Below are 17,081 nucleotides of genomic sequence, written 5' to 3' on the forward strand. Positions count from 1 at the left end.
CCAGTTCCACTGTGAGTGGCCGAAAAGGCAACAAAAAGGGGGCTGTTGGTCTCCGCGTGAGGATGATAAGACCTGGTGGCGGAGAGGGCAGTGAGGGAGACTGGCTAAATGGATGGGAGGAGAACTGTCAAGCCCTGATATGGAGAAGGAGGAAGGGAGAACTAGGGGCGCAAATGCTCTGTGCCTGGGTCAGCTAGTTTTAATAATTTGTTTTAATAATTCTATTATGCTACTGTTTTTATTGTGTTTCTGTTTTATGCTACTGTTTTTATTGTTTCATGTATTTTAAACTATGTTGATTTTTAAATATTGTTTTAAATTTGTACACTGCCTAGAGATGTACATATCAGGCAGTATAAAAATATGATTGAGAGATAGATATACAAACAAACCAATCAATCAATTAAAAAAAGTTTCGAGTGTTTCGGTCATAGGGAACAATGGGGAAACTCAAAACATCCTATTGCTCCCCATGGGTAGTTCCTAGTGACACCAAAGAGGGTTGTGTGGTAGGTTGGATATGAGGGGTGTTAACTACCACCCCCCAAAATGGGCAAGTGGACAATTTTCAACTTTTTTTTTTTTTAATTTGGTGGGGTTGGGATCACAATTTGTAGGCTCTCTTGTGCTGAGAAAGTATAGTTGTAACTGGTCTCTATGTCTTCCACCTCTGGAGAGAAATGGATACATCGTATTTATTATTTATTAAGAGTCTAGCAAACTCTATACAAATACTGTATATAAAATTAACAAATATTGCCTACACGTTCTGTTTAGAGAGAGAAAAGAAAAGTGGGAGAGGTTATAAAGAATTAGGTAGAAAGGCACTAAATTAAAATCTTAGCAAGTCACAGAAAGGTGGCAGGCTGTTTCTGGACTCCAAGGGCAACCCTCCTTCTGAAGAGACATGCTTGCTGGTTTCCCCTTCCTCCCAAGGAGACCCTGGGCAGATAAGCCTGCACTCCCTCTTCAGTGCTGGATCTTAATCCAGGACCAGCATCACCTCTGCTCCTGGGGCCCCGGGCCCAATGGAGATGGCCTGAGGGAAGTTGATGGCCGCACTTGGGGGTGCCAGGTTCCCAGAACTCCAGGACTCCTCTGTGGGAGTGTCTGGCTCTGGCTGACCTGGCATTACTGATTCCAGTGGGCCGCTATCAGGGGGAAGGATCTGAGCCGGGGTGGGCTCTTCTTCCCTGAACTCACTCTCCTTAGGGAGGACTGACAGGCCCCTGCTGCAAGAAACAGTTGCCTCATTTAACCTACAGAGAGCAGCCAGTGGCCTGCCTGCTCCCACAACTAAATGTATTACCAACACTCTGCAAACATTGCCTGCAAACAGGGCATAACTTGCCAAGTTCCATTGATTAGCTTGGCTGGGAAGTGGGGAATGGGTAATATAATCTTTCTTCCTCCTCCAGCTTTACACTCACAACTCCTACCCTCCAAAACTGCTTGACCCCAAAATTCTGATTGAAAACAGCTTTTACACATTAGTAAATATTAGGGCAGGACAGACCAATTCCCAAATAGTCTTCTTGATTGTCCACATGGTGACAATGCTCAACACAGTTGTTATTGGTACAGAGTTCATATTTATGTGGCAATATTCAGTCAAACTATCTCTTTGACAAAAATATACAATACATGCTAATGTAGAGGAAAATGCCTTAAATGCTTAGGAGAAAAGTGCTATATATGTGTTTTTATTCATATGACGTTATTTAAGCTGCAGAATTATGGAGATGCTGATTTCTTATTCATTTTCTCATTCATTTTCTCCAGCTAGAGGGAACATAAATTTCTTTTAATCATTAATCTTGCTGTATGCTATCCAGCCTTTGCACTATCAGAAGTTTTTGTATTCTGACAGTTTCCTATCTGTTATTTTCCTGTATAAACTTCTCAACATGAATATGACTGACAATTTAATATGTTCACCAAAAGCCACATTCTATCTTAATTTTATTTGCTCTCCCTCCCCCGCTTTGCTAAAAACATTATTTTGATTTTTCATGGTCACTAAATAAAGAATAGTGTGTTAAAGCAGTGTTGACTTCTATAAGAAACAAACAGCTATGTGATCTGGGAATTAGAAAGAAAAGCTTAGACAGACATGTAAAGATGGTTCAATAATTTTTGTCAGCAGAGATATAAAAATGTAATGGCACTATGTTAAAAAGTGCTATAAAATACAATCACTGCTCAGAATGGTTGAAATATTGGGCTATTTGCAACAGACTGGATCATAACTTACCATGGGACAAAAACTACTGCTCATGGAAGGAGCATTGCAACTCACAGAGGTAAATTCAGATCCATCCATAAGTAAGTCCATACTGTAAAAGAACTACAGTATCGCTGAACGGTTCCCCTCATTAATTTACCTAACGAACTGAAAATTCACATTGTAAAGGGTTATGTGACTAAGAAAGGAGCACGGCTGACCCAAATTTATTTCTATAGGAAAAAGGATTCAGGCTTCCTTAAGGTCACCATAGTAACAAAGTGACTTCAAGCTGACCTAAGTTGCCTGAGTCAGGCAATGAACACAGAGAGCGGATTGTGCCCAGTTTCCAAATAGAGAGGTTCTAGAGCTGAAGTCTACCCAGAACTTGCCATGGCACCTGTCCAAGAATACCTCTCCTTAATCCTAAATGAGGAAACAAGCTGTGGTTATTCAACAGCACCAAAAAGATTTTTCAGCAACAGAGAATTTTGCACATGCTCTAATGCATTTATTAGCATTGAACATGTTCCCAAATATTGAACCCTGACGCTCATTCAGAACTGGGACAGGCCAAACAAATGGTAAATTGCAATTGAAAATTCAGAAGAGTTTTTGTGGAAGAGTTGTGGATCTTCTAAGGTGGTACAACTGAATTTTGCAGAAGAAAGGACCTTTGTCCACATAGCTACTCTTGAAGTAACCAATAATGATCACAAAAAGGTACTTCTTGAGCTGGCTACTATGGCGTGGCAATATTTATGAGCTAAGTAACATGGCAATTTTTCTTATATGACCTGCTAAGCTGCTTTGGGCTCTGTGGTTGTCAGGAGTCGACACCGACTTGACGGCACACTTTACCTTTAAGCTGCTTTTTAATGAACTGTATTAGAATATAGCAATTCTAAGAATGCAAGCATTAGTAGAACCTTATTTGTTTAGCTTCCCAATTCCAAATTAAACCTAGTCCCAAAATGGCAATAACCTGTGTTGTCCACAGATGCAACAAAGAAAATATAAGCAGATGGGATACATCTGTTAATCGTAAACACCGCTTCTCTGGTATTTTTGTGTATGCTTAAATTAAAGCTTCAGCTAATGAGAACATTTAATTCATATGCATACAATCTAGCCAATGACCTTTTAAACTAAATGCTGGTGACAACAAGAAAAAAACCACAGCTCTTTCATTAGGCTAACTTATAGCAATGTTTTTCTTCATTTGACTTTAGCCTAAGGTGAAATTGGCTCAGTTAAGTGACAATTTGTCTTTACATTACCTGATGTTCGTATAATCAAATCTCATGATTCATTGTTCATCAGGAAAGGGTCAGGAGCAGATTAAAATCATAACCTAGGATGATTTACCATACCAAAATTTTTCTCTTTTTTAATGCAAAAAAGTGACTGACTGGTTTAAGTGCTGTGATTGCCTGAGCATTCAGTTCACCAATGACCTGATTTTGGAAATTTCTTTTTAACAATTGAGGCTGGTTCAGTCAGTATTCTAACTAGTCTTCTTTAACCTTGTGGGCCCTTATGTCTCCCACACAACGACTGGTGTGCCACCACCTAATCATACAGTACTTGAAAATAGTATTTGAACTGTGCATAGAGGGACGGTTCTGACAGCCAACCAGTGTACAATTGGACACCAGTGCACCGTGCAGGGGGGGGGCAGGAGAAACATGCATGCTCATGGTCCTCATCCATATCATAGCCCCCTAGCATGCAGTTCAAACAAGGTCAGAAAGGGAATAACTTAATCACCATGAATAGCAATCAAACCTTTAGTAGAGCAGAGCTCACACTATTAAGGGAACTGGTCAGAATATCATCTCTGCCAGTTCACAGTTACCTTTCTTCTGGATGGAATAAACCCAAATTATTATTATACATTATGTCAGGGTGATATCTGATACGTCCCCTGGTATACATATCAAACTGGGTCATAACTTAATCACCATGGGTAGCAATCAGACCTTTATCAGAGTAGTGCTTGAACCATTGTGCTAAAGATCTGAAGGTTGCCCACCACCACCATTTTGTAAGAATCCTGGAAAATAAGAAATAATGCATTTATTTAAGTGAAAGAGAGAGAGAGAGAAATGATAGCTTTCCACTTTGAAAACAACTTACATTGAACATCAAAGGGAGCAAATACAATTCATAGTGAGAAAGACCTTTCCTTCCAAAGGGCAAATTCCCACATTACTTTTTAAGAACCTTTCACAGACCCAGGACTCTTGAGTACAGTAACAAGAAGTATGGAATAGTGATAATATCCAGAGGCAGAGGTATGTGTGTGTGTGTAGTGTGGCATTATAATTTGAAATTCACTCAGCAATGACAAGCCTTGTGTCACTTCTTGTAGTCCTTCAGTCATACTGCCATCTGTACAATGCCAGCCGCTAAACAATGCCAATGGTCTTTCAGACCAACCACCACCAACAGCCATTTACACTACAGTAAATGCAGCACTGGCCTCAGGGGTGTAGCAAGGTTGACATGGGCCTTGGGACAAACCGTCAAGGTTGACCCCTGGGCCCCCTGCCTTCTTCTTCTCCCCTCCCCCTGTCTTTGGTGCAAAAGAGCTAAAACACAAAATGTTCTCAACATGCCCTTTCTCTTTCTATGTGAATATCACACACAATCCCACACTCTGCTCAGGAGACAGCAGCTTGCCACTGAGTCAGAGAGGCAGGCGGGGAGAGTGAAAAGCAGGCCATTCCAAGCCAGTGGGGCCCCTCTTTCAAGGGCCAGAGCTTCTTAAAGCTCCAAACAGGCAGTATTGCTGCTGTTTAGTAAAGATTTGGAAAGAAAGATTTGTTGCTCAGTCTTCCTTCACAGTGAGACCTAATGAAGCCACCTCCACTTTCATGGTATATGCTTGGATTTCAAGTTTATCAAGCTCCAGGCAGATGATGCACGAGTGCTTCAGTTTTGGTTTTAGATGGAGGAAGTTCTTAGCTTCACTGCCAGCTAAGGCAAGATATACAAGTTTAATCTACTTCCACAAATGGTTGTGGTGGCAGCACAAGTTGTGGGCTGACTGGTTTTTGAGTGGGGGAGGGCTTCTCCAGGAGTGTAAGGAGCCTGGCGGCGACCCGTGTGTGGCCACCATGGCAGCTCCCTGGCCCCGCCCCTGCATCTGACATCAGACACAGGGGTCCATCTAGCCATGCCCCTGCATCTGACATCAGATGCTGGGGCATGGTCTCTCAGGGCCAGACAGGGCCACACAGCCCTGTCTGGAAGGGAGATCGGTCCACACTGCATTGGGCAGCACAGTCCGGAGCGATTCTTTCTGCCTTAAAGACAGGGAGAGCCATTCCAGCTGCACTGCTAATGCAGCATGGGCCGATCTCTCTCCTAAATGGGGCTGCGCAGCCCTGTTTGGGAGGGAGATCGATCAGCTCCATTGTGTTGGCAGCAAGACCAGCAGCAGTTCTCCCTGCCTTTATGGCAGAGAGACTCACTCTGGCCATGCTGCCAACGTAGTGCGGGCTGATTTCGGCTCCAAACAGGGCTGCACAGCCCTGTTTGGGACAAAAAACCCGCCCCCCCCATCTAATGTTAGATGCGGGGGGCGTGTCTGGGGCCGCGCTCACGGTCCCTGATTGGTGGCGGCCCGGGTTCTTTAAACCCGTTCACCCAATGGTGGCTCCACCCCTGGACTTCTCCCTCCCAGGATGCCGGGTGAACTAACTCAGTGTTAGCAACTACTGAAAAAGCACCCTTTCTGAACAAATATGGCTCCTCCGTCTACCAGAAACTCTGAAAAATTGGTGCAGCCAACTGCCCTTTGTATTTATAATTATTTTTAAAATAAAATAAAAAATTGTTATGTTATTGCCCCTCCCAACCCAATAAGACCTGAATCAAAAGGTTACGTATGAAAGGTTAGGTATCAGTCAAGTGTTTGCTAGTCAGAATATCAGAATTAAATAAAGTACTGCTGAATAAGCATTGTGCTTCTACCACTGTACTCTCATAACTTTGGATAATAAGTCTGAAACATGATAAGCTGAAAAAGATCCAAAAGCAATTCTTCAAAGGAATGATCACGTTTTGAATGGATACATTAATTGTGATTAATTGATTTTTTTAGTAATAATTATCTAAATTGTTCATTTGCATGCATGTGTGACCACATGTGCAGCTTGGGATTCACTAGTTTTCACTGCAGCAGTTCCCAGCTTGTACAGTTTCCTTTCATGCATACATGCTTCTCTCTTGGATGCTAGCCATATTTGATTTTCAAAAGGTATTACTGCATTGAGGAAAAGAAAGAAGAAAAGAGTTATTACCTGAAGCCAAAGTCTGTTGCCCTGAACTGTTCTGCCATTTGCAGTACACTGAAAAGTAGCAAACTGGCCAGCATTGACTTCTACACTCTGGACACGCAGGAAATGGGGTGTGCTGGCTGATGAGAATAAAACAGGGGACAAAAATGTTTTGTTAGTGTCATATCTTATTGTCATTGATTTATCTGATGTGTTTTTAAAACATTTTCTATAACAAAATTATGCTGGAGGCCAAACAACTTTCTGTGAAATATGTTTTAAAATATTTGACTCTAACTGAGCCTGTTTTACATAACTATTGTTCCTTTTTTAAAAACAAGAATCTACTTATTACATAACAAAACAATTATAACATAACAAAATAAAAACAGTGCTAGCTTCTTGATCTATTGAGCAAATTATCTTAGCTTACGAACTGTCTTAAAACATTCCAGTGTTTGTAAGGATTATGCTGAAATCTAATTGATGTTTTGAACAAAACCACAGCAGCTATTTATACTAGTTACTAGACGAGAATATTAAAAAGATGTCAAGACAACTATTTTTAAGCCAGGTACTTTAGTAAATGTGTTTTAAAACAAGATCTCTAGAATAACATTTCCAACTACAAATGTACAACAGAGGGGAAAGGAAATAATATTTATAATAGACTGAATACTGAATCCTGTCATTCAATTTCACTCAGCTTACGATAACACTTGAGATGTCAGTGTGATCCAAAACTTTTTCAACAACTCTGAGAAATCTTTGGAAACATCCTCTCTCTCGGGCATCATATGCATATTCCATTTAGACATCATGCCAAACCACTGCATGTACTAACCATAGTTTGACCCCAGTGTTTTGAACTTCCAAATGTACAAGCAAATCATAGTTTACAGTACTGTAATTTGTCTACTTTCATTTTCCATCATCTTGAACCTAGCTGCAGCAGAGCACCGGCCATAACTATGGTTTGTCAATTCAGACATCATAGTAAATGGCAGTGAAGATTGTGAAATAATGGTTTGGCTTGAGTTATCCAGTATTGACATTTACAAGTAATTATTAACTGTTTTGGGGGGATTTGGATAGAAATATCCAAAGATGCCAATGTTTATCAGTATGTCTCATGAGTCCATTACTTTACATGCGGACCACAATCCAAGTACATTTAAGCCCATTGAAATCACTGGCCTTAAGTCAAGCACCTGACTGAAAAACTGGATTTACTGAATAAAAGTTACTACTTAATACACATAACTAAAGTCCTGTATCTCACCAGTGATTAAAAACATGTCCATGCCTTATCACCATGTCTTATAGGAAGGATGGTTACACATTTAGGATAACTAGAAACTGGTGGCAGTGGTGGAGCTGCACTGAGTGGATGGTAGTGACAGAAAGGTTTTAAGACCAAGAAGCCCTTTATAAGCTTCAAGAGATTGAACCACATCATAGAATCTTAAGTAGTGATGGCCAGGGAAAGGCTGGTAGGGAAGGAAAGCTCAGTACTGAAGAGAGGTTTGTCTTCACTTTCACCTCCTTTATGAAAGCGAGATGTGCAGCCACTTCCTCTGATCCATTACCCACTTCTGGAGATGTGCATGGAACTGACAGGGGTCGGTTGAAAGGTGGAGGGGGACCTTTAAGGGTGGGGGCTGCACTGCCCCCCCCCCCGGCCGCATTTCCCCCATCAGTGCTCTCTTAAAAACTGGTCTGGTGGGGCAGCAGCATATCTCCCTGCTACCCTGTTCCCTCCTTGGTCCGGAAGTGACCGGAAGTATCCCGTGCACTTCTCCTTGCTTCCAACAGCAACATCTCACTTGTCACACTGCTTCCATTCAGCCTGTCTTCTTTTATACCCTTCTCTCTGCAGCAAAATTCAGGACCAAGCTCCAGGCTCTCCATATTTGCCTAGGTTTGGGCTTCTTGCCCCATTTCATGCTTGACCTGCAGTCTCTGAACATTCTCACTCAATGCCATTTTGCTGCAGAGCTTCATGGGCCCCTTATTAGAAGCATTAAGGGAGTTCCGATGGGTAACATACTTATTCCAACAAGGCTCTAACAAAATTTCAGGCATGTAATTTCAAGATGTAAATGCTCAGTCACTTACTGCAAGGATGTCCTAAAACCTTCACATCATCAATAGCCAGGTATCCATGGTGACTAGAAGTGATCACTTCAAAAACTATCTGAAATATGGGGAAAAAACAAGTCTTATCAGCTTTGTTGTTACTTGGTGGGATAAATATTTTATGCTCTTGAAACACAGCTATTAAAATACAGCAACTTATTTGTTTAAAAGGAAAGCAGTCTCTTACAAGCAACATTGGACTAAATGGTGAATCAAACCTTATAATCTTAGTAGTTTTCATCATTAAATTTGCTGGCTGAATCAGTACTTGCCAGGGACATATCTACTGGTGTTCTTCTTTGCTCTATGAACATGGGCTGCTGGATCCCCAGGGGCCCTGCCAGGGGGACTGTCATTTGCTGCCTCTACTCATCCTGCCATCTGTTGTTGCCATGGCCACAAGCTGGCTGGCCACCTGGCCTCCATGCCCCCTGCCATACTCTGCTGTCATGGACTGCAACATGGTATAACGATGTCACCACCCAGCGCTACCCAGTTTATATCTGAAAAGAGGTGCATATATTTCATCTTTTAATATGCCACAAAGCCTCACCCTCTGCAAAAGTAAATATGTTAATAAAATTAGGCATGGTGTGGAGAGCAACAATGAGAGATGGGGAATGCCTACAACTTCTACTGGTGGGCTTGCTGGAGGCATCTGGTTGGCCAGAAGAAAACAGGACGCTGGGCCAGATAGGTCTTGGCCTATTCAGGCAGGGCTGCTCTTATGTTTTCATGTGCAAATAAAACAAATACACGAGCAAAACAGAGCTGAATGTAGTGTAATGTAAGATGGAGAATATGTTGAAGTACAGTGTGCAAAAAGCTGTCTTTGGGAGTTGAGTTTCATAATGCCTTTGGGGGTTGAGCTTCATAATGCCATATACTGAGCCCAATGCATGACCATAAAACACCTGATGCTTCAGAGTCACTGTACCTCAGGAGCTGCAGTGCAGACCTGAACTGCAATCTCATTGGGACAACACTGGTCCATCATTATGGCAAAAGTAAGATAATATATATGTTTTTAAAATTAAATAACATTAACTACTTTGTTTTCTCTTAAATAGATAACAGAGGGGGTTTTTAATCCCTCAGTGACTTTATACTAATATTGCATATTTACATTTTTTGGTAAAGCGGATTTTTAAAAACAAATATTCCATTATGTATGTACTAGAATCCCACCAACTGAAGGACATGAGTAAAGCATATCTATAGGCCTCACTTCTGATGGCTATAAATAGGTCACAAGATAAATGGACTGCTCTTGTCAGTTGAATTAAGAGTATTTCAAAGTAAACCATTCCAAACTTTGGCAGCTCAAGCTTAGAATAATCTAAAGTTGCTAAGACCTGAAAAGATGTTTTAATGCGCAAATAAAACAAATACATGCACAAAACAGAGCTGAATGTAATTTCACTGTAAAGCAGAGAAGACGCATTCTATAGCTCTCTTTAAAGTATACTTTCTTCTCTGAAATGTAAACACAATTATTTTCAACTATGGAGAGAATTTGAGTTTATAGATGGGAGGGGAATGTGCAACAGGAGAAGGAGATTCTGTTATGCAGGCATAGATCGGTATAGTTAAGTCCCACTATCACCAATGAAGCATAGGCCCTAGTTATGTTTTTAAGAACATTCAAGCTGCAAATGAAGTACAGAAATACCTTCACAGCTTTTTTAGCTTACTAAGGAAAGTATGCTTATGACATCACCTGACATTCTATGTGTCCCCCATCAACTTTGCCTGAACCACTATGAACCAAATTGGGTACAATTGTAGGAACACACAGAGACACCTCAGTGGTGTAGTTTGCAATGATGTCATCCATCCCAATTCAATATGGTGGATGTTTAAGGCTGAAGTGGTCTAACTTTTGAAAATGGTAATGATCAATTAAGATTGTAGTGAAAGGAAAGTAGGCAGATTAGTTCTTACTAGAACTTTTACTTTACTTTACTTTGGAATCACCATTGATAGAACAAATTGTATTATGAGTCCAGGTCCACCCTACTTACTGGAAAATGGGCCAGTTGCCTTTCTGAAGGAAGTGCAGAACAATAAAGCTCACCGCAACATTTCGGGATTTAGAATATTAAAAAAGGATTTCCACCCAAATTCATATTGGCTCTCTCCCTCCAATATACATGATTTTGCAAGAAGGAATGTTTTTCTACCTGAAAGTAAGATGTGTGCACAGGGAGTTTCAACTACCTCAACAAAATAACCATCCAGAAAGACTATTCATTCATAAATCATCTTATTGAACACCCTCTCTCATGCAAAAAGCTCCTTAGCTATCCTTAAAGGATCCTCCCAGACCTAATCCTGTCACTTTTGTTAAACATTTATTAAGTTTTCTCTCTCTTCAGTGATTTTTGACAGGCCAAATGCCCACATGGGGCAATACATACCAGGCAGTTACACAAATGTGTTTAACTCTCTAAAAGGAAGCAAGATTATTCTTAACTCAAGACATCAGAGAGAATGAATCTAGTTAGGGGCATTTATGAAGAGACTCAGTGATAGTATCAAATATCTGCTAAGGAGCCTCTGTGAAAAATCTGCAGCATCTATACAAATAATCAGAAATTATTTTATACAAATAATCAGAAATTATTTTAGAAATGTGCTACAAATTTTATTTGAAATGCTGATTGTATCTGAAACAGCTGGGGGAAAAAGTGATCAGGCAGATGTTTCTATTTGGAGAAAGACATAAAAGCAAGCAAAAACATAAAAGTTCAACAAAGAAGAAGACAAAACAATAAGCAATTTTCAAGAACTTTCTCAGGAGTAAAAAGGTACAGCAACTACAACTTCATATTTGAGTTCCTTGGAGGAATTGCTCAATAACAATCTACAAACACAAGACAGGAGTTGTACCCTAAATTGTTTTTTGTGAACTTAGAGCACTTCAATTTGTGTGTGGGTGTAATTTCCCTCATTGCCCATTCCTGCTGCTTCCTTTTCCCATGCCACATACCATCCTGTTTTGGAGGGTATTCCAGTTCAGAGAAGCACATTTTCAGAGTTACAGGAGGGACTGGAGAAAATGGCCCCTCTTCCTTGTGGAAGTGTGTGTTGTTTATTATCAGGACAGTAATTAAGAATATAGCTCATTCTGCCCTATGATCAAAAGGCTGTTGGCGTGGTTACATCAGCAAGATTTAAAAATACTCTCAGAATTATGGCAACAACCCTATGCCTTACATAAGGAAAGGCTGTAGCATATTTTAGCAAGGGTTGAGCTAAATAGCCTTCCATTCTGATTTCTGAGCAGAAATTATTTAGTTTATTTTATTTACTTATTTATTACATTTGTATACCGCCCCAAACTTTCATCTCTGGGCAGTTAACAATAGTATAAAACAAGTTAAAATTTGTACAAAAATAAAACAATTTAACAATTTAAAAATCAGCCATGAATTAAAACCTTAAAATTTTAAAGAACAAAAAAAGCTTGGGTGAAGAGGTGGGTTTTCAAATGCTTTCTAAAAATTGTCAGAGATGGGGAGGATCATATATCAGTAGGGAGCGCATTCTACAGTCTCGGGGTAGCAACCGAGAAAGCCCAACCCCGTGTGACCACCAGCCAAGCTGGCGGCAACTGGAGATGGACCTCTCCGGACGACCACAATGGGCAGTGGGAATCATAATGAAGAAGATGTTCTCTTAGATACCCAGGGCCGAAGCCATTTAGGGCTTTATAAGTTATGACAAGCACTTTGTATTTTGCCTGGAAACCTATTGGCAGCCAGTAATAATCAACAAAGGAGTGATATGGTCTCTCCGAGATGACCCAGAGACCAACCTGGCCACCGTGTTCTGTACCAACTGAAGTTTCTGGACTATGTACAAAGGCAGCCCCACATACAGCGCATTACAGAAGTCCAGTCTGGAGGTTACCAACAGATGTACCATTGTTTTGAGGTCATTCATCTCAAGAAATGGATGCAGCTGGCGTATCAGCCGAAGCTGATAGAAAGCACCCCTGGCCACCACCTCAACCTGAGAAAACCAGGGAGAGGTGTGGATCCACAAGTATTCGCAGACTGCAAACTTGTTCCTTTTGGGGAGGTGTGACCCCATCTAGACAGGGGCATAGCTAGGAAAGAGGGGGCCCATGTTCATCCCTCTCTCTGGCGGCCCCTCAGATTGAGGGAGACAATGGAGAAAATAGGGAGGGATGGAGCTGGAGGGCCCTCAGGAGCTGGGGGCCTGTGTTCTTTGAACCCTTTCGCTCAATTATAGCTACGCCCCTGCATCTAGAACAGGGAGATCAAAATAGTCTCTAGAGTTCTGACCCTGCACAATAAGTACCTCTGTCTTATCTGGATTCAGTCTGAGTTTATTCTCCCTTATCCAGCCCATTACTGCTTCCACACAGGCATTTAGGGAAGTTATGCCAACTCCTGAAGAAGTTGACATGGAGAAGTAGATCTGGGTGTTATCAGCATACTGATAACACCCCGCTCCAAATCCCCTGATGATCTCTCCCAGTGGTTTCATGTAGATGTTAAAGAGAATTGGAGAGAGTATGGAGCCTTGAGGGACACCATACTTAAAGCTTAGATTTCGAAGAGCAACAGTATCCAATCGACACTATCTGGAATCTGTCCGAAAGGTAGGAGCAGAACCACTATAAAATGGTGCCCCACCCCAACACCCACAGATGTTCCAGAAGGATATTATGGTCAATAGTATTGAAAGCCGCCGAGAGATCCAAAAGGACCAACAGAGTCACACACTTCAGGACTTGCTCCTACCCTGCTGCTCCAGGGCAGGGCAACCCTGCTATTTATTCTATCCTTTTACCTAGAATAAATGGGCAAAGCCCATCTTACCTTGGCAGTCCCAACCGTGTGTGTGATTGAGGCTTTGTGCTGCAATTCTCAGCAGCCCGGCTTCCTTAAAGCCACAGAGTGCCACTTAAAGACTGGCCAGGAAGCCGGGAACTGCAGCATTGCCATACACTCCTGCCTTTTCCCCTAGCTACCAGGGATTTTGGTCATGTGAATGACCTCATTATGTTCCTGAAAATTTCTTTGTGGGGAAAACCCTGTTTGCTATCCTGTTGGTTGACACTGTTTTTCTGCTTAATGCTACTTTTCTCTTACCGTATAACTCACATAGTTAATACTTCTTATGTAGTTAACAGTATGATATCACATTTCTATATAGCCAATCAGATTCGACTATACAGGTGAAACTCGAAAAATTAGAGTATCGTGCAAAAGTTCACTAATTTCAGTAATGCAAATTAAAAGGTGAAACTGATATATGAGATAGACGCATTACATGCAAAGCGAGATAAGTCAAGCCTTAATTTGTTATAATTGTGATGATCATGGCGTACGCCATGATCATCACAATTATAACAAATTAAGGCTTGACTTATCTCGCTTTGCATGTAATGCGTCTATCTCATATATCAGTTTCACCTTTTAATTTGCATTACTGAAATTAATGAACTTTTGCACGATATTCTAATTTTTCGAGTTTCACCTGTAATTATATATCTCTGAAAGTAAAGACAACTGAGTGGAAGAGCACTGATCTTTGCATGGGTGAAAGCTTTTGAAGCAACTACAAAAATGTGTGTGGGTGTGCTGAGTGTCGTTCACTACTAATGAACATGTCCATAAAGATCATGGTTTGACTCAGCACAAATTTCAGTAGTTTTCTGTCCAATAGCTTTGGCTCAGCATCAGTTTCAGAAACATACTTGTAGCTCATTCAGATGTCAAAAAGTTTCCCTATTATTCTGTAGACATTTCTTCCTCACCAAAAAGTAAAGTTGCAAATATCCACAAAAGTGGATCATTTCCAAAAGCTGCTATGATGTTTGAGATGCTTATTTGTTACTGCATGTGATTTTTGCTTCAGGAAACAAAACCACAAAAGACCTATTCAGACACTAGTAAAACCATGGATGCTGTACCCGGGTACAGAACTCATGGAAGTACACCAGCAACCCCCTCCCCCACTCATGTACACAGTGTTTGAGAATACTGTGTGCCCAGCATATACAAGCAATCATGGGCTCTCTGTCTCTCTAAAGACAAATTCTGTATCTAAGAAAACCAGGTTGCTGGGGGTCATGTTAATGCAGAAGAAGAGCTTCCTGGTACACTCCCATGGGCACTGTAGCTGAATACAGAGTCTACAGTTTTACTAACATCTGAACAGGGTTAAATACTCATATATTACTTATCATGTATCTCCATGGAACCTCAAACTCTATCCACCAGAGATAATTCCACTACATGATCATTTATACTGAGGTGAAAGCAATGGAACTGAGATCCTGATTTTACCACTCTCTTTCAACTTAATTTAACTTCTCAAGTGTGTAAGAAAATCAAGGGTGAAAGTTCAGTATTGCTGTGCTATAACAACTGTGTAACAGAAGCACTGAGAATATTTTGGGAGACTTATAAATAAAAACCAGAGGTGATGAAAGTTAGTAGCCAACTGAGGTGACTAGCATGAGGTGACTAGCATGCGGATTTTGAAATATAAGCCTTTCTTTCTTCAATAAATTTCACTTATTAAGTTTTTCAGAGCTATTCCCTAAAAATAAAAGGGAAATTCCTACAATACAGTAAGGTGATGATCCCCTTTTAGTTCCCACTAATAGTTTAGAAAGAGTTTGAGATTACCAGCATAACTACATAAATGGCAGGATAAGTAGAATAACTGGAAAGCAATTACATCAAAAAATGGTACTTTACCAATAGGTTTAGCATAGGAATAGAGAGGATCTTGTAGCCTTAAAGTGATGTGAGGAAAATACTGTAAAAAAAAACACCATACTGCCCACTGGGACATCAGCAGAAGAGGCTTCAAATATCTCTAACAGTGCAGTCCTATGTATGTTTACTTGGCAGTAAGCCCCACTGTTTTCAAAGAGGTTTACTCCCAAGGAAGTATGTTAGTTAAAACATCCCAAGTTATTTTATTTTATTTTATTTATTTAGCATTGTTTAATACTGCCCACAACCTGCATCTCTGGGCGGTTTACAGTTAAACATCCAATCATTTAAATAATTAAAATCATTTAAAACATTAAAATCACTAATATAAAAATCATTTTAAAACCCAACATTACAATATTAAAACCATTAATCTAAATTAAACGACTGGGTGAATAAATATGTCTTCAGTGCCTTTTTTAAAGTTTCCAGAGATGGGGAGGCTCTTATTTCAACAGGGAGGGCATTCCAAAGTCGAGGGGCAGCAACGGAGAAGGCCCTCTCCTGGGTAGCCACCAAACAAGTTGGCAGCAACCACAGATGAACCTCTCCAGATGATCTTAACAGGTGGTGAGGCTCATGGAGAAGATTGTTCTTTTAAGTTCTTTTAAGTACCCCGGGGCCTAAGCTGTTTAGAGCTTTATCGGTAATAACAAGCACTTTGTATTTTGCCTGGAAACATATTGGCAGCCAGTGTAGTTCTTTCATCACAGGAGTAATATGGTCTCTCCGAGATGATCCAGAGACCAACCTGGCCATCACATTCTGGACCAACTGCAGTTTCCAGACTACGTACAAAGGCAGCCTCACATAGAGCGCATTGCAGTAATCCAGCCTAGTGGTTAACAGCATATGTACCACCATTTTGAGGTTGTTCATTTCAAGAAATGGACGCAGCTGGCGTATCAGCCAAAGCTGATAAAAAGCACCTCTGGCAACCGCCTCAACCTGGGACACAAAGGAGAGGTTTGGATTCAGGAGCACACCCAGACTGCATACCTGTTCCTTCCGGGGGAGCGTGACCCCATTCAGAACCAGCAGTTCAAAATTGTCTTCCAAGTTCTGATCCGGCACAATAACTCCCAAGTTCTGACTCCATCTTATCTGGATTCAGTCTCCGTTTGTTATCCCTAATCCAGCCTATTACTGCCTCCAGGAAGGTATTTAGAGAGGTTATGTCTTCTCCCGATGATGTTGACATGGAGAAATTGATTTGGGTGTCATCAGCATATTGGTAACATCCCGCACCAAATCTACTGATGATCTCTCCCAGTGGTTTATTGTAGATGTTAAACAACATCAGACACAGTATGGAGCCCTGAGGGACACCATATGAAAGTTCAGATTTTGAGGAACAACAGTCTCCAAGAGACACCATCTGGAATCTGCCTGTGAGGTAGGAGCAGAACCACTGCAAAGCAGTGCCTCCCAGCCCCAACCCCCTCAGACATTCCAGAAGGATACTATGGTCAATATAGTATCCTTCTCCAGAATGGGGAGACATCCTGCCCTCCCTCAGAGATGCATTTATAATCGCAACCAGGCCCTCTACAACAGCCTCCCTGCCAGATAGTATAAGCTATGTCGGAAAAGGATCAAGGGAACAGGTGGTAGGCCACACCATACCAAGGAACCTGTCCATATCCTCAGGTGTCAAAAAACCGAAAC

At 41.1% G+C, this 17,081-nt stretch overlaps 1 protein-coding gene across 13 annotated transcripts in view; it reads right to left on the reverse strand.

The window, feature by feature from the left end:
- The window catches only part of PTPRM (protein tyrosine phosphatase receptor type M), a 665,945-nt gene that overhangs the window by 396,729 nt on the left and 252,135 nt on the right, over positions 1-17,081 (reverse strand). For all 13 annotated transcript variants that reach the window (XM_053243122.1, XM_053243114.1, XM_053243112.1 and 10 more), the window contains 2 exons: positions 8,629-8,707; positions 6,535-6,650 (listed from right to left, as the gene is read on the reverse strand). In XM_053243122.1, coding sequence (XP_053099097.1) covers positions 6,535-6,650; positions 8,629-8,707 — 195 coding nt within the window. The remainder of the gene's footprint in view (positions 1-6,534; positions 6,651-8,628; positions 8,708-17,081) is intronic.

Source organism: Hemicordylus capensis, chromosome 4 (genome assembly GCF_027244095.1).
Source record: "Hemicordylus capensis ecotype Gifberg chromosome 4, rHemCap1.1.pri, whole genome shotgun sequence".
Lineage (NCBI taxonomy): Eukaryota > Metazoa > Chordata > Lepidosauria > Squamata > Cordylidae > Hemicordylus > Hemicordylus capensis.